The 24,139-nt window shown below is 36.1% G+C and overlaps 2 protein-coding genes across 3 annotated transcripts in view; one reads left to right on the top strand and one right to left on the bottom strand.

The window, feature by feature from the left end:
* Positions 1–23,921, top strand: part of LOC137404504 (two pore channel protein 2-like) — a 43,152-nt gene extending 19,231 nt beyond the window's left edge. The window contains exons 13-21 of one of the 2 annotated variants that reach the window (XM_068090729.1): positions 4,517–4,639; positions 5,696–5,752; positions 6,940–7,068; positions 17,957–18,115; positions 19,156–19,227; positions 19,563–19,730; positions 20,857–21,021; positions 21,640–21,764; positions 23,671–23,921. In XM_068090729.1, the coding sequence (XP_067946830.1) occupies positions 4,517–4,639; positions 5,696–5,752; positions 6,940–7,068; positions 17,957–18,115; positions 19,156–19,227; positions 19,563–19,730; positions 20,857–21,021; positions 21,640–21,764; positions 23,671–23,752 (1,080 nt within the window). In that variant the 3' untranslated portion in view covers positions 23,753–23,921. The remainder of the gene's footprint in view (positions 1–4,516; positions 4,640–5,695; positions 5,753–6,939; positions 7,069–17,956; positions 18,116–19,155; positions 19,228–19,562; positions 19,731–20,856; positions 21,022–21,639; positions 21,765–23,670) is intronic. The other variant, XM_068090730.1, reaches the window with a different exon arrangement.
* Positions 13,272–15,936, bottom strand: LOC137404040 (piggyBac transposable element-derived protein 4-like). Its single transcript, XM_068090192.1, has 4 exons — positions 15,825–15,936; positions 15,418–15,543; positions 15,184–15,324; positions 13,272–14,701 (listed from the first exon to the last, which is right to left on the bottom strand). The coding sequence occupies exons 1-4, from the start codon at positions 15,934–15,936 to the stop codon at positions 13,272–13,274; spliced, it is 1,809 nt and encodes a 602-aa protein (XP_067946293.1).
* Positions 23,922–24,139: the final 218 nt, after the last annotated feature.

The following is a 24,139-nucleotide window of genomic DNA, read 5'->3' as shown; positions in this document are numbered from 1 at the left end:
ATGGAACTGCAACACTGAAATTTTGACTGGCATTGGAAATTAATTTTAGTGAGTCAATTATTTACTTGAATATTACATGGTATTGGAGACAATTTAAGTCAAGATAATTGCGAGTAGAGGTTCTACAAGACCTTCTACCAGCGTTAACTTTATATGTATACTGTTTTGAATCTGACTTTTTGGATCACATATTTTTTTTAGCTTTTCCTATACGAGAGGCTTCTTTTCACAAGCAGTCTCTCTAGAAATACTTATAAAATACATTATGATATAAAATGATAATAAAATATATTATTTAGTCTCATACTCTTTTAATACTAATGTGTTTGAAAGATTTAAAAGTTCATCAAAAGTCTTACATCAAATGACAGCAAGAAATATCGTAGTTTTAAAATTCTATTATTATTTGTTCACAAGAGGAATGACTAAAATCTGGCACACTAAAGCATGTGCTCTGAGCTGTTTAGTAAGGCATCTGGCACACTAAAGCATGTGCTCTGAGCTGTTTAGTAAGGCTCTCTGAAAGATATTGCAAGCATTTTCGGCGCTACCAGGGCAGTGTATCTACGCTCAAGTCACAAACACAGAAATCATTGCTTCCCTGTCATTGTAATTGTCATTATCATTGAAATCATTGTATCTACGTCGCAAGGGCAATGAATCTCTGATATGCGTAGGACCGAACGAATGCTTGTCCCATGCCCTATTCCATCATTTATTTGTCATTACATTTTAGCATTCATATCCCTTTGGGATGAATAAAAAACATTAAGTTTGCTGATTTTTTAAATCGCTGTGTAGTTAAATACTCCTTAAAGATGAAATTACACAAAAATTTAGTGAGTTTTGTCCGAAAGTATCAGTATTTTTCTATCGATTGTGATTGTTTTCGATGTTTGAGGTATTCTGACTGACAGAATGCTTCAAGATTGAAATCGATAAAACTTTATCGCGATTAAAATGCTCAGAAGAAGGATATGTACGAAACGATGTCACTATAGTGACATCATTTTGTACATATCCTTCTTATAGTTGCTGCCATTGATGTAGTTGATATCGGCTATTGTGTTCAAGTTGCAGCATTGAAGCATTTATTATTACTGTCTCTTTGTAACTACTCAGCGTTTTGATCGCAATCAAGTTTTATCAATTATAATCTTCAAACATCCTGGCAGTCAGATCACTTTAAACATCGCAAATGATAAAAAATATCGATACTTTCTGATAAAATCTACTAGATAAAATAATGATAAAATCTTACATAAAATCTAAAGATTTTGTGTAAGTTCGTTATTAATTATGTTATTATTTTGTTCAACTGAACAGTAGTGGCAACTGATGCCTCTCTAGGTCTCATTACAGTATGCTACATCAACTCCTCAAAATTATATTTTATATCAGTACGGAAGTAATCAGTACGGAAGTACCGGAAGTGATCAGTAAGAGTTCCGTGACCTTGAATCATAAGGGAATGTTCCAGTCGTCACCAGATAAATATTTTGAATGATTGAGTCACTCTATGGGACAAAGCAATTTCCATTCATGTGAACTGCTGATTGTGAATCATTAAAACATAACTTGCCTTTCAATAAAGTATTGATCGTGCGGCTTTTCAAGCAATGTCAGGTAAATACCGCAAAACCTTTATTTGAATGCCGCAAAACCTTTATTTGAATGCCGCTATAAGGAAGGGTTGATAAATACACCGCCATTCATATGGAGGCTTTATGGTATTTACTAAGGCTACACTCGCGTGTAGTGTTGACAAATAGATTAGCGCCAGTTATGATAAGCCTATGGGGTCCCGGTCTGATTCTCCGGTGCCATCATTGAAGTATCATCAGGATGTCTATGTTTTATCATGGATCATCAGCGATTTGTAATAGGAATAGTGTCTATGTAGCCATTTGTATTGCTGTATTTTGCTCAAGGGAAAGATATTACACGTTGAACTTAAAAATGACTAATTACAAAATTACTTGAAGTTTAACTGACAACATTTTAGAAGTACATCTATTTATACCAACATAGTGATGATATTTCGTTTTTCAGCGTAGATTTGGCTTTATAGGAAAAAAGCGAGTATTGGTGACAAAAATACTTACGTTGGCTGTGACATAAGGTGACCATCTTTTAGACAAAATGTACAGACGACAAAAGATAGATGACAGGTCACTGCAAACGGTTAGCCAATGCTTAAAAGCGAAACAAATGTATTTTTGTTAGTTGCGATTCTAATGCATTTTCTCTACTCTCATTTTGGTAGATAATTTTGTATGTCAAAATTGAAGGAGATTCTATAATTACAAAAAAGTACATTCCGTATTTAAATGCGTCGCATTTATTTTTGTGCGGTTGCAGAATCACGCCAATCGTTTTGTACGTTTCGTCTTGTGGAGTGTGCTGGCAAAAAATTGTTCTTTTATACAAATTGGGAATTTAAAAAGTTGTTCGTCAAAACTAGCTATTCTTTGAACTCATTAATTTGGAACCTATCATTGCATTATTTGCTTTTTACAGCGTCGCAGCTGTTTCCAGTCAAGATCATGAATCTTTCTGGTCATTTTTGCTACTGTTAACATTTTTGCTAAATGTTAATAGAATCTGGTATTTAGTCGACATGACGCCAAAATATTGTTTAAGTTCCAATCTGTGACGTTATCAGCTATTGGTAATGCAATAGTAATTTGAACTCTCAGTTTACCTCTAAGTTCATGCCACAAACCATGCTATACAAATGATTTGAACATATTTGATTACTGAAAAAAATTATCTGGAATGTTTTATAAACAGTTTTAATTTCTACTTGTTGCTTTCATATCTGAAGACCACAATTGAAAACCAGTGATGTCACCTTTTGGATTTTTTGGAGGTATTGCTACCTACCTGTAGTTTTGACACTGTAGAATTGTGTGGTGAATTAAAAAGTTGGAAAAACCAGTGTTTTCTTACGAAAATCTGTGTTTAAATTTTATGCTCAAATGAATAAACATGAGATGTCTAAGCTGTAATATGGAAAAATCCGTTAATTCCAACAGCTTAGCAAGCAAAGCAAGCAAAACAGTGTTTTGCTCGTTAACGCACACGGGTCTTGCATTGTTTAACCCATTCAGTATTAATTAGTTATCGGTTGCCCCCTACGCGTAATTAATTTTTCAGTAGCCTTATAATTAAAATGGAGCTACACGAAATTGAGTAAAACTACGATATAGCAACGGTCGATGCTCAACGGTGCTTGTTCGGTGCTTGTTCGTTAAATTATTATTAATAATGATGGCATCTAGAGATAGATCTGAGTATTCAGAATAAACTGAAAAGCCTAGAAAACAAAGAAAAGATAGTAGTGCACAAAAGAAGGTTAAAAAGGTAAAAGGTTTCTAGCCACACAACAGGAGAAAATTGCTTATGCAAACAGTAAAAGTGCTTTGAAATTGTGTGTGCAGCTGATAGGCAGAAATTGTTTACTGATTTTAATCAATTTTACACTACAAAGAACCAACAAGACGCTTATTTATTTTGCTAATAACTGTGTGTAAAGTGGAGAGAAGAAAGCCCCGTTGAAAGTCACATTTGTCCCAAATTTAATAAGTACTTTTATCCTCGTATAGTCCACCAGCTAACTTGAAATGGCAGTTACACCGAGAGTGCTATTGAAAGCCTATATAAGGCTTTCTAAGCTTCCTCGTTGAACTCAGTCAACTTGCATTACCACCAGTCTATTGCCAATCAGCAAAGCAAAGTACCAAGATTTGCAGGTCCTTAAATGATTTTGCAAATTTGAGATTCAATCATTTTTTGACAATCTCACAACCAGTGATGTTGAGACAGCAGATAGTGATGAAATTTAGACATTGTAGTGAAACTTTAAACTGCTATTAATTACTGGTTGTGTTACTGTACTTATATTATAGTTAAATATAGTTTAAAGTGGAAAAAATATAATTTTTTATTGAGCAAAACCTTTTTAGTGCATTAAAATGGAAAAATAGGTGATGTTCGTTGCCAACATGCGTGTTCATTTTTGGCCACTGAATTACGAAAAACCAATATTCAGAGTTTAAAATGTTATTTTATAAGCACCAAACTATGTATCTGTCAATAAACTTTCATATATTTGTCATAAACTGTGTTTTCATTGCATGATCCAGTCTCAAAACTTAAAAATTGATTTTCTCGAAACTGTAAAAGTGTGTTATCACTGGTTTTTCCATTGGGGTCTTCATATATATATTTTACTAGTAAAATAGTCATTGTCCCCATATAAAAAGTTGTTTGTGAGAAGCGCTGTTGCTGTCATTGTTTGATATTCAGTATTGGATGTTGAAAATGAATAAAATAGAATTGAGATCATTATAGTAATCATTTCAGTCAATCGCAGGCGCTTTGGTTTTATCTCTACCCGCATGTTCATTACTAAACAACGCAGCGGCGTTTGGCCAGGCCTTATGTTGTTACATTTTATTGATTTCAAATGACTCAATTTGGTGGACTGATCCTTTTTAACATTTCCTTGCAGGTGTCTCCGATTCCATGGCTGGCAGAGAGGACATTCGCATACAAGTTGCAAAGTCTGGTTACACATGCTTTCTTTGGCTATTTTGGCTGTGCAGTGGTGCTCAGCAATGTCATAGCTATATCTGTAAGTATATAATCTCACGCTAGCTTGCTATTTGTAGGAGCTGTGCCGATTGCAGTTATAAGAATCTTGTGAAACTGTTTTTACTGACTCAGAACACTCGGTTATAATTTTAGGAAAGCACTTGCCAAAAAATCTTTGCAAAATTTATTGCATCATTTCATCGTTTCTACAGAAATTACACATGTGTAGCTTTGTGTTCAGACAAAAAGTATCTTAATTTGAGAGGCAAGAACGAAGCTTTTGTCTTCTATGGAACTCAGTTTGATTTGAGCGGCAGTTGATAAGGTGATTTGAGTACATCATTCAATGACTCGATTTCTTATCATAGTTTCTATTTTTATCGGGTGAAATATTCTTCACAATATACATATATATATACATAGATATACAGATGCCCTCCAAATTACGAATGAGATATGTTCCAAATGGCCATTCGTTAAGTAAATTTGTTCGTAAGTTCTGTTCATTATTTTGTATAGAGCGTATGTCTAAGGATTATATTAGTATATTTGAGGCTTGTTTAAGTAACTCAAATTGGTTTGCACTGCATTTAAAAACAACTTCAGAGAAGTTTCTCCACATTTTCCTCTTTTTTGCCAATAACTGTGGATTGCATCGGCACTGCAACTTTCACATGTGCCATGATTCGGTATGTATGTTTGTAAATCATACCGACGGTCGAGTGATTTATGTTATATGCAAGGGAACCACCATCTTTTCACCAGCATCAAGCTTTATTATTGCCACTTTATTTTCAAGTGAAATGGCTTTCCTCATTTTCACACTTTCACTATCGCTAGAAACCTTTCACTTTTCACCAATCATTTTGAATGATGGATGCAAATACATTAAATGAATGCGATATAAAATCTAACTTGCGGCATCTCTGTAAAAACATTGTATCTATTGTTGTTTGTAACACGAATGTTCGTAAGTAGAGTAGCGTCTGTATACAAACTTCAGAAATTAAAAATTTGGAGCTGTTTGTATATTTGATGTGTGTCAACCAAAAGGCCTTGGAGTTGCTCACTCGCGATGTTTTTACTTTGCATTTAGGTCTTGTTCAGCACCCAGTATGACATCTCTCTTGGATCCATACACTCGTCTATACATGTAAGTACTAAGATGTCCAATCTACCAAATGCATGTAAATCTGACATTAATAAACAGTTGATCACTATTAATTTTCTCAGAGAATGTATTGGTTAAAATAAAGTAATATACCTCAGATCTACATGGTAGATAACATTGAAATCTTCACCCGTATCGTGCTGATCTGTGAACTCAAGCTACATAAATGGTTTCGTTAAAACTCAGATTAAATGCTTTTTGGTTGCTGTGCTAGCAAAAAATGTAATCTTTACTATGATAAGAATGGTGCCTGTCTGAAGGTTGGAGAGTATGATAAAATATTGCTATAAAAACGGTTTGAACTTCTAACATTCGGTTTGCAAGACCAACACTCTAACACTTGTGCCATTCGACCACCTTCAGGGATTGCTGAGTATTTGTGCATACAGTCATACCGCGATGTACAAGTGTCTCAAAGTACAAGAAATTTGAGATACAAGGAAAATGCCGAGCAAATGTTTGTCTTGAAAGACGAGACAATATTCTTTTGAAAAGCTAGTATGCAATACGCTTTTTGACGTGGGCGAGTATGCAAGAGGTCGTTTACGAGACCAGCATCCCTCTAAGTGTGCACTTAGTAAGATGAATTCATTAAAGCTAAATTTATAATTTGTTACGTAGCCTCACAAAAGTCTTGTTTACCGAACATGTTGTAGTAAAGTCTCTCTCATTCCTACAGTAGAAAGTATTGGCAAAGAAATGTCCATACTTTCTACTATCTGCCTTGAAGGTAAGAACTTCATACAGTTCTATACATAATAGTCTCACATTTTATTGCAGATCACTATATAGGCATCTGTTACTTTTATATATATATATAAATATTTATATATATATACTTACTGTTCATATACACTTATATCTGACTATAACCTCTAACAACAGTGCACATTTAAGTTGACGTTTAGCTTCTGAAGAGGGGTTGTCTACCCATGTGTGGGTAGACAACTTCTAAACATGTTGTTTACTGCATTTACATGTTATGTAAAAAATAAAGAGTAAATGGGAGTTATATTGTTTAACAAGCTCACAGAAATAATAACCCTCTAAATATTTATTTCCATAATAAGTAGAATAACTAGTTTCGAGATGTGAGATATGACAACTCCTGTTTTAGATACACCTTACTCATCTGTTCCCTCTTCACCTATTTTATAATTTTCTTACAGGTTATGAACCTTTGTTTTGCTGCCTACTACGTAGCTGAGAAGATGCTGCTGATCTGGGCCAATGGACACAAGCGTTTTACTCAGAACTATCTTGAACTATTTGATTGTTTTATACTATTAATTTTAGTGGTAAGTGCCAACACCTGTCCGCATGTGTCAGCCTTTCTTGCAGACTTGTTGTTTGCTAAAGTTCTTCACATGCACAAAATTTGCTGTGGATTTTCAACAGGCTAATATTTCAATATTCTTTAGTGGCAATAAGTGGCGATAATTCTGCTGAAATGATGACAAGGAAATGATGTAATGAGCTATGTGCATCATCTTATTTCTTAAAGGTTGACTTGCAACAAAATTCACATTACAGTTATTTGATATCAAAAGATTCACCATGTCTTACTTCGTTGTGTTGTAAGTGCCAAATATGTGAGAATGTGATTACAAGCTCTTAAAAGCTAAAAACTAACAGTTAATCGCAGCCACACGAGACCGCAGTAGTTTGGATTCTCTTTCCAAAACGACTCAAATGGGACGTAGTTGTGGTAGATGGTTTCTGTTTACACTTTCACTTTAATATTTTCACAAATATACTTCACGCATTCAATAAAGCCATGTCTATTGTTCTTACGCGTCTGTTTTATTGTCATTGTAAAGCTGTCACTTTTAGCAGTGATATCTTGTAACTTACCGTAAAAGTTCATTTAATTTTTTAACCTTAACCTTGAAGGAGTACATATCACTGTCTGATAATCATGAGGAGCCTGTTGATCACCTGTGATAATCGAAAAGTGCTGCAGAAATTATTTGCGAAGTATTAGGTCACATGATCAGATTACGACTTGACGATTGAATAATGCCAAAAAGAAACTAAAGTAGCGAGCATCTATATTTGATACAGGGTCTTTTGTAAAACCCGAAGTGTTTGTCATAAACTAGTGCTACGATCAGTTTTATATTGAGCTTTTTATTGGTCTTTCAATTCGCGTGATAACATCACTTGACAAGACAATAACCAAACTGTAATGACTACGTCAGATAAATAAATAGATCCCAATCTATGGCGGCTTTTCGTTTTTGAGCTTTTAAGAGCTTGTAATCACATTTCCACATATTTGGCACCTACAACACCACAGAGTAAAACATGGTGAATCTTTTGATACAAATAACTGTAATGTGAAGTTTGTTGCAAGTCAACTTTTAAGGGAAAACCTGAGGTTCTTTGGAACCCCTACGCTTATTCTACAAAAATTTGCATGATCAAATTTAAAAAATGATCTGACATGTAATGGGTATGTGGTAACCATTCCTTTAGTCCTATGTGTATCCAAACACTAGTTCTCTTCTACATTATTCTATCAGTGATATGTGACCACACAGTAGTTACTCTATCAGTGATATGTGACCACACAGTAGTTACTCTATCAGTGATATGTGACCACACAGTAATTACTCTATCAGTGATATGGGACCACGCAGTAGTTACTCTATCAGTGATATGGGACAAAACAGTAGTTACTCTATCAGTGATATGGAACCACACAGTAGTTACTCTATCAGTGATATGTGACCACCCAGTAGTTACTCTATCAGTGATATGGGACCACACAGTAGTTACTCTATCAGTGATATGTGACCACACAGTAGTTACTCTATCAGTGATATGGGACCACACAGTAATTACTCTATCAGTGATATGTGACCACACAGTAATTACTCTATCAGTGATATGTGACCACACAGTAGTTACTCTTTCAGTGATATGTGACCACACAGTAGTCACTCTATCAGTGATATGTGATCACCCAGTAGTTACTCTATCAGTGATATGTGACCACACAGTAATTACTCTATCAGTGATATGGGACCACACAGTAGTTACTATATAAGTGATATGTGACCACATAGTAGTTACTCTTTCAGTGATATGTGACTAAACAGTAAAGGTTCAAACACACTAGGCGATTTTATCGCGAGCGTCTTGAGGAGGGCGGAGATATCGCTGGCATCTGCATAAACACACTTGAACGATTCACTAGCAAACGATATAATGGGCACTTCCACAAACTGCCAAAAAAATTCCTTATCATTAGTTTCTTCGGAGTTGTTAATAAATTTAGGTTAGTCAATATGGCGCCGTCTAAGAGACAACGTGCCCTAGGACACTTATATTTCGCTAGTATTTAGTTTCGTGAGTAGCTCGCAGACTAAAATTTCGGAGCAACTTAATTTCGCAGCTCTGATGAGTGAAAAAATATAGTGATGTGAAAATAAATGCAGTGGAGCAAACATAATTAGATTCCTCAGGTTCAGTTCACCGATAAAAAAAATTTCAATTTGCGACTAGTTTGTAATTGTGATGTGAACCGCAGGTAGAATGGTGTGGGCAAGGTCAATAATGCAATTTGATCGCTTGCTGCCATTTGTTTCTTGGACTATCAACAGGCCCGTTTTCACTGGGGCACCTGGCCGGCTGAGCCGCCCCAACTTTTTGGGATTTTTTACGGTAAGTGCAGTCCAACACGGATAACTCGCCCTCAGATAAAATGTAACATTTCATCTCAAACACAAGGTCAACTCAAACGGATTTGTTTGGTCAATTCCAACGCAATGATAAATTCCTTCAGATAACTCGACCTTAACATCATTTATTCGAAAAGTTATTTGCCCAACGGCCATGAACGCGGTTTTTATCGCTGTGGAATATCACTTCATTCCAAGCCATAGAGACAAACCTCAACTTCTAGTAGTTCTTAGGCATCATTATTATCATCATCAGCAAAATATTTTTGTTAACGACTTTTATAAAGGTTTGCAAAAGATTAAGTTTTATCAAACACCCGCTTGGCCATGTCCCATCGAAAACGTAAAAGCCTCCGAATGAACTTAAAATAAAATCCGCAAAATTGATCTTTGTTAAAACGCTCAAAAGAAAAAGATGTCTTTTTCTTAGCATTTTAACTGCGGTCATGTTTTGCCTATTTTAATTTAAAAACGTCTCGTCAGTCACATCACTTAAAACAAAACAAATCTCAAAAAATTACAAGTTATTGAAGAGGTGTCAGTGGTGAATCCAAACCTTTCCAGAGCCATGCTGCTTGTGTAGTACTGCGAGTGTCAGTGCATTGTCTTATTTTCTTTCAACACACGGTGCTCACTGCATTGATTGATGTCCCCAGCAAACGATAATCTACTAATTCGTGTGCATTGACATCAAATTCCTATCATTATAAATCATTGTTAATGGGAAAATAATCATAATTAATTGCAAAATAATAACGTAATAAATTTTGATAGTCAAATTATTTTGTTGGTTTATATTTTAACGATGCTATAGTGGTCGTTAAAAACGTTAAAATAAATGTCGTTATAAAATTCCATTCTACAGTATCAATGAACAAAGCTATTTAGTTTCGCTTTTTCGCTCGTTTGTTATGATAGTTTAGTTTCGCACATGAAACTTTCGCGAGAGGATGACACCGCGAAAACGCGAAAGTTAGATGCCGCGAATACATAAGTGTCCTAGGGTAAACAACTTACGCATTTGTTATTAAACCTATCTCACTTTCACGGATTGTACACTTGCCTACACTACAAGAAGACATAAGAAAAACTATTATTGTATTTTTAACTGTAATATTTTTACAATTTTTATACATATTTTATTTTGTAGTGGTTTTTTATATTTAATATATTAAATATTTACCATTCTCAAGATGGTCAACCTGCACAACGATTGACTCCAAATATTGGTTTTCAACTCAGATTTTTGTAATTTTGTTTGTTATGGTGTACAGGACTGGGAGTGCTATTATTAAATTTCTGAACAAGTCAGTGTTTGTTCTGAAGATGTTTCAATCGTAACAAAATAGCAAATTGTCGCTGTTGTACGTTGGTGAACAGCGATAAGAAATAATTACCCGCCATAAAATTGCATTCTGGTAAAAGCCAACCAATCGAAATGCATCTCGCTAGCAATAAAGTTGTGTAGAGAAAGTCTAGCGTTATCGCTCTGCATGAGCACGCTGAGTGAATTCTAGCGCAGATTAGCGCCACACAGCGCTAATAAGTGATATGTGTTACATATCACTCTATAAGTGATATGTGACCACACAGTAGTTACTCTTTCAGTGATATGGGACCACGCAGTAGTTACTCTATCAGTGATAGAGGACCACGTAGTAGTTACTCTTTCAGTGATATGTGACCAAACAGTAATTACTCTATCAGTGATATGGGACCACACAGTAGTTACTCTATCAGTGATATGGAACCACACAGTAGTTACTCTTTCAGTGATATGTGACCACATAGTAGTTACTCTTTCAGTGATATGGAACCACACAGTAGTTACTCTATCAGTGATATGGGACCACACAGTAATTACTCTATCAGTAATATGGGACCACACAGTAGTTACTCTATCAGTGATATGTGACCACACAGTAGTTACTCTATCAGTGATATGTGACCACACAGTAGTCACTCTATCAGTGATATGGGACCACACAGTAGTTACTCTATCAGTGATATGGGACCACACAGTAGTTACTCTATTAGTGATATTTGACTACACAGTAGTTACTCTATCAGTGATATGGAACCACACAGTAATTACTCTATAAGTGATATGGAACCACACAGTAGTTACTCTATCAGTGATATGTGACCACTCAGTAATTACTCTATCAGTGATATGTGACCAAACAGTAATTACTCTATCAGTGATATGTGTCCAAACAGAAATTACTCTATCAGTGATCTGTGACAAATACTAAGTGCTCTATGAGTGACATCTGACCAAACAATAATTGCTCTATGAGTGATATGTGACCAAACAATAATTACTTTATCTGTGATATGTGACCAAACAGTAATTACTCTATCAGCGATATGTGACCAAACAGTAATTACTCTATCAGTGATCTGTGACAAATACTAAGTGCTCTATGAGTGATATCTGACCAAACAATAATTGCTCTATGAGTGATATGTGACCAAACAATAATTACTTTATCTGTGATATGTGACCAAACAGTAATTACTCTATCAGTGATATGTGACCAAACAGTAATTATTCTATCAGCGATATGTGACCAAACAGTAATTACTCGTTCAGTGATATGTGTCCTAGCAATAATTACTCTATCAGTGATATGTGACAAATACTAATTGCTCTATGAGTGATATTTGACCAAACAATAATTACTCTATCAGTGGTATGGGACCAAACAGTAATTACTCTATCAGTTATATGTAACCAAACAGTAATTACTCTATCAGCGATATGTGACGAATATTAATTGCTCTATGATTGATATGTGACCACACATTAATTGCTTTATGAGTGATATGTGACCACACATTAATTGCTTTATGAGTAATATGTGTTCACATAGTAATTGCTCTGTCAGTGATATCTGACTATGCAGTAACCACACATTGCATTTGTGTGATCATTTAGTGACACGCATGAACAATCTCACTCCTCATGGCTATCATCTACACCAGGGGTGGGCAACCTGTTGCTCCTGAGCCACATGCGACCCTTTCATTCTAAAATTGCTGCTCCGAGTGGCTTGGAATAAATAGCTTTTAAACTTTTGAACACTTTCGGCTGGTATTCATTCATTACGAAGGGTGTGTAATAAACCCTAACGGCGGAAATACCGGCATCCGCATGGCTCTGTTTACAAATACTGTTTTTGAGTAACAGCATAAACTACTCAAATTAACTCTTACTACGGGCATAAGACCAGAAATTTGACTACCAATTTTAACCGTTTTTAACCCTTTCCAATCTAATTATGAACGCATCAACTGTCCTGCTATGACTAATTAACTTTTCATGCAATTGCGATATCAAAACAAGTGCGCATTAAAACTGTGATTGCTTAGTCTAAGATGGTCAGATTTTGTTCTAGTCTTTTGCATTAGAAAGCTGTCATATCTTTTCACCAGACTGTATTGCTTGTTGAGCTATTATTCTTTTTCAACATTGTACAAAATTACAGATAGTGCAGGAGGCTTCGTACAGCGCTTCAAGTATGGCAACTTTGCAAGAATGATATGCTTTTTAAAAGTGTTACATCACAGAGAAACTTTATCAGATACTGCTTAGGTATGTTATGAGTAAGCTCACAAAAAATCACAGCAAAATATATACTAGATCAAAAGATACAGCAAAATAAGTACAGAAACTTCAATTGGACAATTAGCAGAGATATCACATCTTACCAGACATTATTGACAGCACAATGTTTTAAAGGATTTAAATTGAAATTTTTAGTTATTCACTTATTCTCTTTACAACAAAATACATTTACACAAAAAAACATTTATTGCAAATCGCGTTCAGTATGCCAGCGCCGGAAACATAACACTGGGCAGAGGGGTATATTGCCGCACTCGGCACAACAATATTTAGTTTCTACTCGTTTCCGATCAGTGCTACCGGCTGTTCTGTGCCTTGAAGCATTACACACACGACATCGACGGGCAACTGGATTTCCTCTACTGCTTGTTGCTGGGTTGAAAGATGGAAAATGGTGATTCGTGTTTAGACGAGCAAGATCAGGGCCGATTGACCGTGGTCTTCCACGCTGGCCGCCAGTGCATGTAGGGTCTGGTCCAGCTTCATTCAGGAGGAGATCGACCAGTTTGAGCCGAAAGTCAAGCACAGAAATTGTTGTACCAGTGTTCTGCTTGTAAACTACATGTGTGTTGTGTGTGGCAATGTCCAATAAGTGAAAAAAAAGCTTTTTGTACCACTTCAAACTACGGCGATCCATGTTATAATATTTGATGCACTGATCTGCCAAATCTACACCACCCATGTACTTATTGTAGTCGATAATTGGCCCGGGTTTAACTATCTCCCTGTCATTCCATGTTCTTTTTTCTAGGGTTTTAAGAATAAAATCAGAATGTTTGTTAGAGCCAAATACAATAAAGTTTTTATCTCGCCAGCAGCTGGTCAACACTGGTGGACAGGTGAAGTATTGTGACTGGCCTTTAGCAAGTGGTTGATTTGATGTAAAATTTTTAATATCTTTTGGCACATGCTTTCTGTTGGAACGGAGGGTTCCATACGCATAAGTTCCTCGTTCATATAATTCCTTCATCAACTGAGGGCTTGTGTACCAGTTGTCCATGACAAGTTCATGGTCGTTGTTGAGAAACCCGTCCATCATATCCAAGACGATTCTGTGTGCTACGCGTTGTGAAATGTCAGCATTCTCTCTATCCCGACCTTGGTATAGTGAATATCGACAGACATAGCCGGTGTCACTTTCCGCTAAAACATAGCCTTTCATACCAAACCTTGCTCTCTTCTTTGGTATATACTGCTTAAAAATCAGGCGACCTTTGAACAGCAGCAATGTCTCATCAATCGCTATGTGCTTTTTAGGTCTATAAACGCTCTCAAATCTATGATTTAGTAGGTGAATTATTGGAGAGATGCGGTGGATACGACTGGTGGGCGCCAAATCCTTATCCACAAAGTGCAGGGCATTCAAGATTTTCATGAATTTGTCTCGTGACATCACGCTGTTAAAAAGTGGGGTGGCCAGTTTGGGATCAGTGCTGAAATATGACTGAAGTGTAGGTTTTTTGATTATGCCAGTCAGCATGATGAGAGCAAAGAATCTCTGAAGATCGTTCATGTTGATTGGCTGCCAGTTCTGGTGTTTGGAGTTTCCAAATCGGTTTGTCTCTACTAGGATCAAATTCATAATTTCGTCAGTCAAAAACAGCTTGAAATAATCTAGAAGTGATGCATCTTGAGGCATACGAACTTTCAGACCAGGAGTGCCACTAAGTGGGATTTCGCGGTTCTGCTGGGGAGTATTTTTCTACCATTGCCATCCACCTAAATCAAAATCGAAAATACTAACACAACTGCTGTGTAATAATGCATTACTAGTCAAACATTATACACAACATACATGAAAAGCATTATACTGCCCAGATCTGACAAAACACGGCAACTCAAATTCTCATATTTTTCACTATGATGAAATTTTTACTTTTTTCTACACAGTAGCAGTGGCATTTTAAAATAATTGGGTTATAGAGAAGATAGGGTAAAAAACACATGTAGAATTACAATTTGAACATAAAATGTAATTATCTCTTCATTAATTATTCCGTAAAATATTGGAAAGGAAATATTTTACAGAAATTTGAGTTACTATGCTTTGTCAGATCTGGGCAGTATAGGTAAGCAATCATAACACCTGCATGTACCTTGTTGAGTTTGGGGAGCTCCAGCGCCACCGTGAGTTCTATCTGCACCTATTTGACCTCTCCTTCCACGTTGTCCACCACCGAGAGCCCCACTTCCACGACCCCTACCACGACTTCCTCCACGCGTGCCATCACCATCACCTGCATTATGATTTGAAACTAATATAAGAAACTATCACGAAGGTACTACCATAAGTCATACAATTGAAACAAACATTTCATGTAAAAACATACCATGTTCTGATCTTGTACTAGATTCATCCTCATTAGTCATATATGCCATGTCCACGTCATTACTTCTAGAATGATCTACTTGAGGTGTTGAGGCTCTTGGTCCATGATCAACTCCTACATCCTCACCTAAATGCAATGTAAGGGATCATGGTATTTAGTGTTTCATGCATGCAACTGATTCCACTAAAACTACTTCAACTCCTAGTTCCTAATCACTGGATCAATTTAATAGCAGAATATTCACATACACAAAATAAATCATCAAACTAACTGTAACTGGCTATAAATCTCCCAATCTCTTTCACTCGATTGACAGCTGCGGCGTTGCTATGGAAACGATAAAATAAATATATTTTGATCAGCTAAATTATTTTTCATTTCTAATAATTACTAGAACTTGTACTCACCTTGTTCTTCTAAATGTTCTTCAAAAGTGTCATCATATTCCCCATCATCTGAATAATCTTCTTCCCCAGAGCTAATAGCAATGTTAGAAGCATTTAAAAAACGGCTTTCCATGACTAACGATCGCAAGCAAAATGGCTGAAAAACGCTCGTAGCGTATTGCTTTTTAAAATATGAATAAAAATGGCACGGCGCCCCTCAGACAGTTAGAACCAAAGGTAATCTATTCCAAAAATGTCTGAACATCGATTACAACAATGATTTTTCCTATGGCTTTACTGGACAGTCAGTATACTATATCTAAACCGAGCCCACTTAGAACCGCGGTTATACCGGGATCAGGGTGAAAAGAACGTAACTCCTGCGCGGAATATCCGGTCTCAGATTTAAAAGCGTTAAACACCGTGATCTACTTCCTTCGTTATAATAAATAACGAAGTAAGTTATTTTCACCAAAGATATTATACAGTATTATTTCCATAGCCCATCTTCAAAAGGATAATCAAAACACTAATAAGTGTATACTTACTTTTTTCTCTTTAGTGAATGTATTTTCTCACTATGTTAAATTTCAAAAAAGTATTTGAGGCTCTCATTGGGTTTTTTATGGAAGCCAGGTTCAAATGGCTCTGTCGATGTTAAAGGTTGCCAACCCCTGATCTACACAAATACCATAGCAATGGCTGGCTACTCAGTCCCTATATGCAAAGAATTCTTACTCACTTAGCTATGGTTACATAAACACCAGAAAAGAGTCATTTATGTAGTGCACAAGTTACTGTTCACAATATGACTGCTTTAATAAATCTCTAGGATGGACATTTTTGCAGAATAACAAAATGTGACTCTGTGATTTGCCAATTTGGAGTTGTTTTCCCTTGAACAGTTTTCCTTTTTTATTCCATTACATTCATTTTGTTTGTCGATAATCTGAAGAATTCAAAATTTTTAGCTAATTTTGTGCCTTCAAGTCGAATCACTTTTCCTTCAGTATGGTTTAGGTTTATTTTTAAAACATAAGCTTTGAGGATCACGCAGCCAAGCGTGATGAAGTGGCAGGCAAAAATATCAACCACTCTTTATACACCAAAGGATGACTGCTATGTTCAGCATCCCTGTTAAAAATGTTTGTCTTCAAATTCTTGCTTGATAGAAATACATGTACCTGATGCCGATGAGACCATATTTATCACTTCTGATGTCTTTTGGAGAAGTCTAAGCGTGTCATCTTCTTCTATAGGGCTTTAATCACATTAAAGTTTGATCAATTTTAATCTTGAAACATCTTGGCAGTCGGATCACTTCAAACATAAAAAAACAATCACAAATGGTAGAAAAATACTGGCGTTTCTAATGAAATCTGTGAAATTTTTGTGCAAGTTCATTTTAAAGCAGATATTGGATAAGTAGTTGTTTCAGGGTGTTTGTTAGCTATCAGTCCTAGCAAATGGTAGAGCAGCATCTGTAAGCTTATGCAATACGTGCTTCTTCTGAGAAATTGTACTATTTGTAAGACTTGCTTATTTAAAGGCGTGTTTACACCTGAATGATTTGTTGGAGTTGCGTTCCCGCTTAGAGAGTTGGAGTTGGAAGGTTATCTAGCCTATTTACGGTTTGAAGCAGTTTCTGCAAAGACCTTACACTAAACCAACTCAAATTCTGTCCATACAAAATAGGTCACCTTTTTTAGTCAACAAAATACAACAACGATATCCATTTCACTTGCTGCTATTTTTGGTGCTATTAACATTGCAAGATATGCAGATAAACATCACATGCAGCGTTTTACTGATCTTGTCTCGGTGATTTCGACAAAGCCGTTTTACAAACATTTTTCATTTTACACTGAACAAGATTTTGTTGTTGTGGATGCAACTCTGACAAACTGTGTAGCAAACACACCTTTAGAGTCATTTGTTCTAGGTGGTATTAGTGCCAAGTGACAAGGTAGCACAGGTGGTATTAGTGCCAAGTGACAAGGTAGCACAGGTGGTATTAGTGCCAAGTGACAAGTAGCACAGTTGATGTTTTAAGTCGATATGATGTTTCAAATGCTGAAGACTTGTTGACTGGTTACTAAATCTGTCACACTATATGTTGTTAATGATTGTAAAGAAGTGATATTGTATTGCAGGTACTAGAGATTGTCTTCTTTTCTATATACAGCCAGGCAGTGATACCAAGGCATGACAATCCAGATCAACTAGCATATGATCCTCACATGTGGCAATTAGTTAAAGCTATAAACCTACTAATTATATTTAGACTCATTCGTCTTCTTCCTCAGATCAAGGTCAGACATTTCTTCCTCAATCACTTCTTTTCACTTTGTAAATACTGAGTTTTATATGATTAAACCAATTTTAAACATCTGGACATGTTGCCATGGTTACAGAACAACATTCATCAGTTAGTAACAAGGTCAAAGCACACTAAAAATGTATTTTCCGTATTCTCTGAGAGACTACAGTTTCCATCAGTGAATAATGTAACTTTGATACTTTGAAAACCAAGTATGACGACTCCTCAGCTTTCTGCAAGTAGGTGCTATGCATGTGTTTGAGAGCAATGTTAGTCAAACCGTGGCTTTGTGATTTTGGCTGGACATGTCTGAGTCCAGAGGCAAGGGAACCTCTGGCAACATGTCCTTTTGCAGAGAGCAGTTTGATGTTTTATGTCATTCTTATCACCACTAGTGACCTTTTCTGGGAATTGAGTCCCAACTTGTTGCTCACAGGTCACGGGTTCAATACCAGTAGGTCACGGCTGCTCTCTTGTCTCAATAGCAGAGACAAACAATTCCTTGTTTATTTCCCTCCTTTAGTGTGCTTCCTGTCATAGCCAGAAGGACTCTAGTGCCATAGCGTTATTGCTTATACAGTGCACCCTCAGGATACGATTTTAATCCGTTTCAGGGTTGGTATCGTATGGTGAAAAAATCGTATAGAGCGTTATAGAAATCATTGTAATTATATCAGTCATCGTGTCTCTTTCAGGCTTTGTGAAAATGTTTTCGGCAGCATTTTGGTGTCTTTGTTATTTTGATGTACGTAATAAGCACATCGATTGCCAATTTGGAACTTTTCCAATGTTGTACAAATTCAACAGAGTTTTATCAAAAAATTTGTTGAACTCGTATGGTGAAATGAAATTCATATGGTGAGGGAGGAAATCATCATGTTTCACTTCGTAAGGTGTAAAAATCGTTTATCACGATAATCATATCCTGAGGGTGCACTGTAACTCAATTGTGACAAGCTTACTCTTGTTTATCTAGTTCTGGTTAGTTGTTAGAGTTTTCTCTGTTGACTGGTACAGTGTGTTCTTTTGTAGACAATGTCTTTGGTCCTTGTCAGTATGGTAGATACAGCACGAAATCTTGCCCCATTCGGAGGTCTTCTATTGGTCAGTATTCACCATTCAAAGCAGTTCATTGGCTAGCGTACATTGTAAGATGCTTACCGCGTATGTGGGCTAATCTTTACCTGAGCACTAAATGAGAGAAGAGAACCTGCCACTACTTGTCGCTATGCCCTAATACATGCTTAGACCTCGCCATATCAAAGCTATACTACATTTTCCCATTAATAGCAACTTAATTGGAAAATGTTGCACAGCTGGTCTATGTTGGCGAAATTCCGTCATCACCATTTACTTGCATTTACTATTTTATCCTTTGTGAAGACCATAGTCTATTTTTCTTTACATCCTTTATGGGGTTGATTGTTGTCTGATTGCAGGCTCTCTTCTATCTCTTTGCAATACTCGGCATGGAACTATTCGCAAATAAAATCACTCCTCCTAGCTCTTCAATCCCATCTAGCAACGGATCAGCAGCCACAGGCTATAATAGTTGCGGAACCTACGAACAACTCAATTACTGGGCCAACAACTTTGATGATTTTGCGGTATGCAGCATCAGTTCAACAGATTAACAAGAGTAGACAACTTCTAGAAGAGCTTTTGTATTCTTATAGATGAACCTTTATTCGGTCTGCAAGAAACAACTGCTTAGCATATACTATTTATATGTTGAGCAAAACATAATATCAATAGCATACGTATAAGCTTCAGCTTTCAAGTGAAGCATAGGATTACTATAAAAGCGGCTGTGTCCATTGTATGGGTAATAGTATTAATAATCTATTTTAATTCTTTGCAATGTTCTAACGGTAGCAAAACCTGTCGGTTAGTTTATTAAAAGGAGTAGACAACTTCTAGAATTTTCAAAACTCCACCCACTGCTCGTTTTCAATTTTTCTGCATATTGATAAAACTCTCTTTGCCTGGAATCTTATTGTTATTTTATTGTTATTTCACTGATATTTGATAGAATTCTCTCTTACAGCACAGCATTTAAGGATTGGTACTAATTATTTATAAAGTTCATCGCAGAATATTTAAATATTGCCATGCTTGTCCATCATTGTTTGTGTTTGCTGTGAGCATTTTTAGAGAAGTAATAGTGTAAACTCATATACTTTTATGCTACTTTAGAAATCATCAAAGAGTTTGGTCTTTGTTTGGTAATCAATCTCCAAAAATATTACATTAGTCTAAAGGATAAACTTGGACAAAGCATAGAGTGTAGCAGCTTGATTTGATCAGGTCCTAACAGCAACCTTTTTTCAGGTTTTTTGCACAAACAACAGCTAAGCATCCCTTGCTGCAGTTATTTATTTTCTTAGACTCTTCTAGTTATACAGGCACAACTAAGCTCTACTAGTCCTATCTGTTTGCCTGTCTGAAGCCACAGTTGAATTTTTGGAAAAAAGATTGCATCATATAGGATTTGAACCCATGAAATTTCGATTAGAAACCCAACATTCTTACACCTGGCGTAATCATCCGCTTTTTAATATTAGACTAGTTATGTGCATTCATCCTCTCTGCGCTTCACGGCACACCTGACGATCTCTCACGAGACTGCCATGGAGCTATGGCTCATAAATACAGCTAGTCGGGTTGCTAAAATTTTCATAGTAAAAGTTTGCATTTTAATTTGTATTGAAAAGTTTGTCCTGGCTCTTGTAGGCATCACTCGTTGTTCTGTGGGATATAATGGTTGTGAACAACTGGCATGTTTTTCTCCAAGTCTACACAGAGAGAGTCTCTCCTTGGTCTCAGCTGTACTTCATCACCTTCTGGATCCTTTCGACAATCATCTGCGTTAACCTCTTCACAGCGATGATTTTAGAGGTATTTGCTTTATTAAAGGCTTGTATTATTTGCTTGTATTAAAGGCTCATCATTTTTATCAGAGGATGGTATGCAATCATTCAAGCTAAGTTTAAAAAATTAAACATATTTTTATGCTACGTTTTGAGATATCACTGCTCAAAGTTGCAGCATTACGATGCTGATAAAATAGACGCGTAAGAACAATAGACATGGTTTTTATTGCAAGCGTGAAGTATATTTGTGAAAATATTTCGACGAATAAGGATGCATGAAAGTGTAAACATAAACTATCTCGCACACATTTTAGCACACATACATCACATTTTAGCCGTTTTGGAAAACGAATCCAAACTAGGGCGGTCTCGTGTGGCTGCTTCTGTTACGATTTTCTGTTCGTTTTTGAGCTTTTACGAGCTTTTAATCACATTCCCACATATTTGGCACCTACAACACAACAGAGTAAGACATGGTGAATCTTTTGATACCAAATAACTGTAATGTGAATTTTGTTGCAAGTCAACCTTTAAACATTCTATACTACTGTAGAGACGCTTCTTCACACTAGAGGTCCTTGTTTATTCTAGAGATGCTAGATACTCTAGAAGTTCTTGCTCAGGGCTTTCTTTTCTTTGCTAGAATTTTATAATGCGCTGGGACAAACACCATTCATATGTGAGAGAGATGAGAGAGAGGGCCCAATCAGTGACCAGCACTGGTTATAGTCGCTCCAACAATCCACTTTCTATGCATGAGATGTTCAGGTATGTGAGACCCATGCTACTTTTATCAATAGTACAACTCGTCATGCTTTTACCTTTTCCTTATTTACATCCTTAATTGCATATCAGAGACTATATAAAAGAGTGTGCCTCACCCAGTCTATTAGCGAGAGAGTTTCAGCATAACTTGCTCAAGGTGAAATTATTTTCCGGTAAGATGAATTTGTTCTATCAAACTGTTTAAATTCATAGTCCATCATGTGAAACCCAATTTCTCCTAAGACGTGCTGATCAGTTAAACTCTATGCGTACATCTGATGATGGATTGTTCCTAGCTACCGAATACAGCTACGTAGCTATGTAGAAGGTGCTGTAAGTAAGAACATCATAGCTGCTATTATTGGTTTGTCTTATTTAAACTGCCTTCTTCTTAGCTATACTGTTATTAGCTATAGCATTATTAGCTATACTATTATTAGATATATCATTGTTAGCTATACTTGCATTAGCTATGTCATTATTGGCTATATCATTAGATATAGGTATACTATTCACAGCTATTATTACTGTTATTAGCTATACTGCGACTAGCTGTGCTATTACTAGCTATGCTGTCATTAGCTATACTATTATTATTAGCTATATCATTATTATCTATATGATTATTCGCTGTACCATTTTTAGTTACACCATTATTAGCTATATTGTTGTTAGCTATACCGTTATTGATGTCAATATGAAATCGTTAAGATCAGTATCATAACTACTAGTGTAGTTTGATAATAAATGATAATAAAAATGCTTTGTCATATGTTTGTATAATCTCGAAGGGAGAGCCACCCGCCGTGTTTTAGTTTTAGAAGTCCCAACACCAATATTTATTTTTCGATAGCAATAACGATGTTGCAGTGATCTTATGATGGCTACAACGATGTTATAGTGATCTTATGATAGCAACAATGATGTTATAGTGATCTTATGATGGCTACAACAATATTATAGTAATCTAATGATAGCTATGCTGTCTTACATTAGTATAATGGAATGTTTCCAGTAAACGGAAAGGCCTTCCTCAAGAAAAAAATATATACATAATCTAGTTACCAAGGCGAGCTGCTAATAACAATGATTTTTTGTCGATTTCATCATTGGTGTCAAAATTCTAACAAATAAACGAGTTCGAAGTTTTTTCTCCATCAGAGCATCATACTGTATTTCATATGTGGCAGCTGTACTTCAGTTTAAGAGTGCTGTATTTCATGTTTGCCATACTGTATTTCATGTGTGCCGTACTGTATTTCATGTGTGCCATACTGTATTTCATGTGTGCCATACTGTATTTCATGTGTGCCATACTGTATTTCATGTGTGCCATACTGTATTTCATGTGTGCCGTACTGTATTTCATGTGGCAAGCTGTACTTCAGTTTACAAGTGCTGTGTTTAATATGTCAGTCAGTGTGACATGCGGTTATTCTCATATGTACAGAACTCAATTGAAAACTTATGGCCTAGCCGAACGTTTTCAATTGAGATATTCAAAACATCTTCATTTTGTATGCTTATTCACTTTTTGAGGCAGATATCAAAGAGAAGATACTATTTCTCTCACATCTGACACGTAAATTGTTTTCTTATTGCTTCTGGGATAATATAATTGCATTTGTCTCCAGCTCAGTGTGTTGGTTTGCTTATCAAGAAATCATCAACTTCTACTGTCTGTTCATTTGATCAGTTGTATCCCATAGAATTTAAGCTCTATTTCATATGGTGCTGTGTTGTAGTAGTATTTTGTCTTCGATAAATTGTTGTCATGGGCTATTCCTAAATCTAGTAGTGGTACTGGAGCATCATTGCATAGTTATTTACGTATATCGTCACGTCTTCGCATAATGTTATGACGTTCAGCAATAGTGTCACTTTTGAAGCTGTCACTACTTTTTTATAGTAATGATATCGTGGCACCACAAGAGGATGAACTGATTGCAGACTTGAGGCTGCACGAACATGTTCAATTTGATATTAATTAGTGCAAAATCTATTTTAGATATTTTATTTTTATCGTTTCATTTGTGCTTTTCATCACTGTTTTATGTATTCCAGTTGCTCAACGATTTTAGTGTCCAGATGTATGACTCTGACTTAATGTGTTTTATTCAGACTTTAGTCAAAATATATGTGCTTACCATCTGTGTTCCACCTGGCTCACCACTAACTTCCGAGTTTTGAGCTTAAGTCGAGCGTTTGAGTTTTTAAGTCTCGCACAACCATAGTTGTGCTATTGTCGTGTCTCTAAAACTGTTATTTCACTAGCTGTCCGTGCATAGCTTTACTGTAAATGTTTGAAACTATACAACCATTCCTGTGAGCGGTTACAACCGTACAGCTGTTCTTTGAGCGGTTGTTAATGTGGTTGC

This window comes from Watersipora subatra, chromosome 9 (genome assembly GCF_963576615.1).
Source record: "Watersipora subatra chromosome 9, tzWatSuba1.1, whole genome shotgun sequence".
NCBI lineage: Eukaryota > Metazoa > Bryozoa > Gymnolaemata > Cheilostomatida > Watersiporidae > Watersipora > Watersipora subatra.
This window is presented reverse-complemented; position numbering and strand designations above follow the sequence as displayed.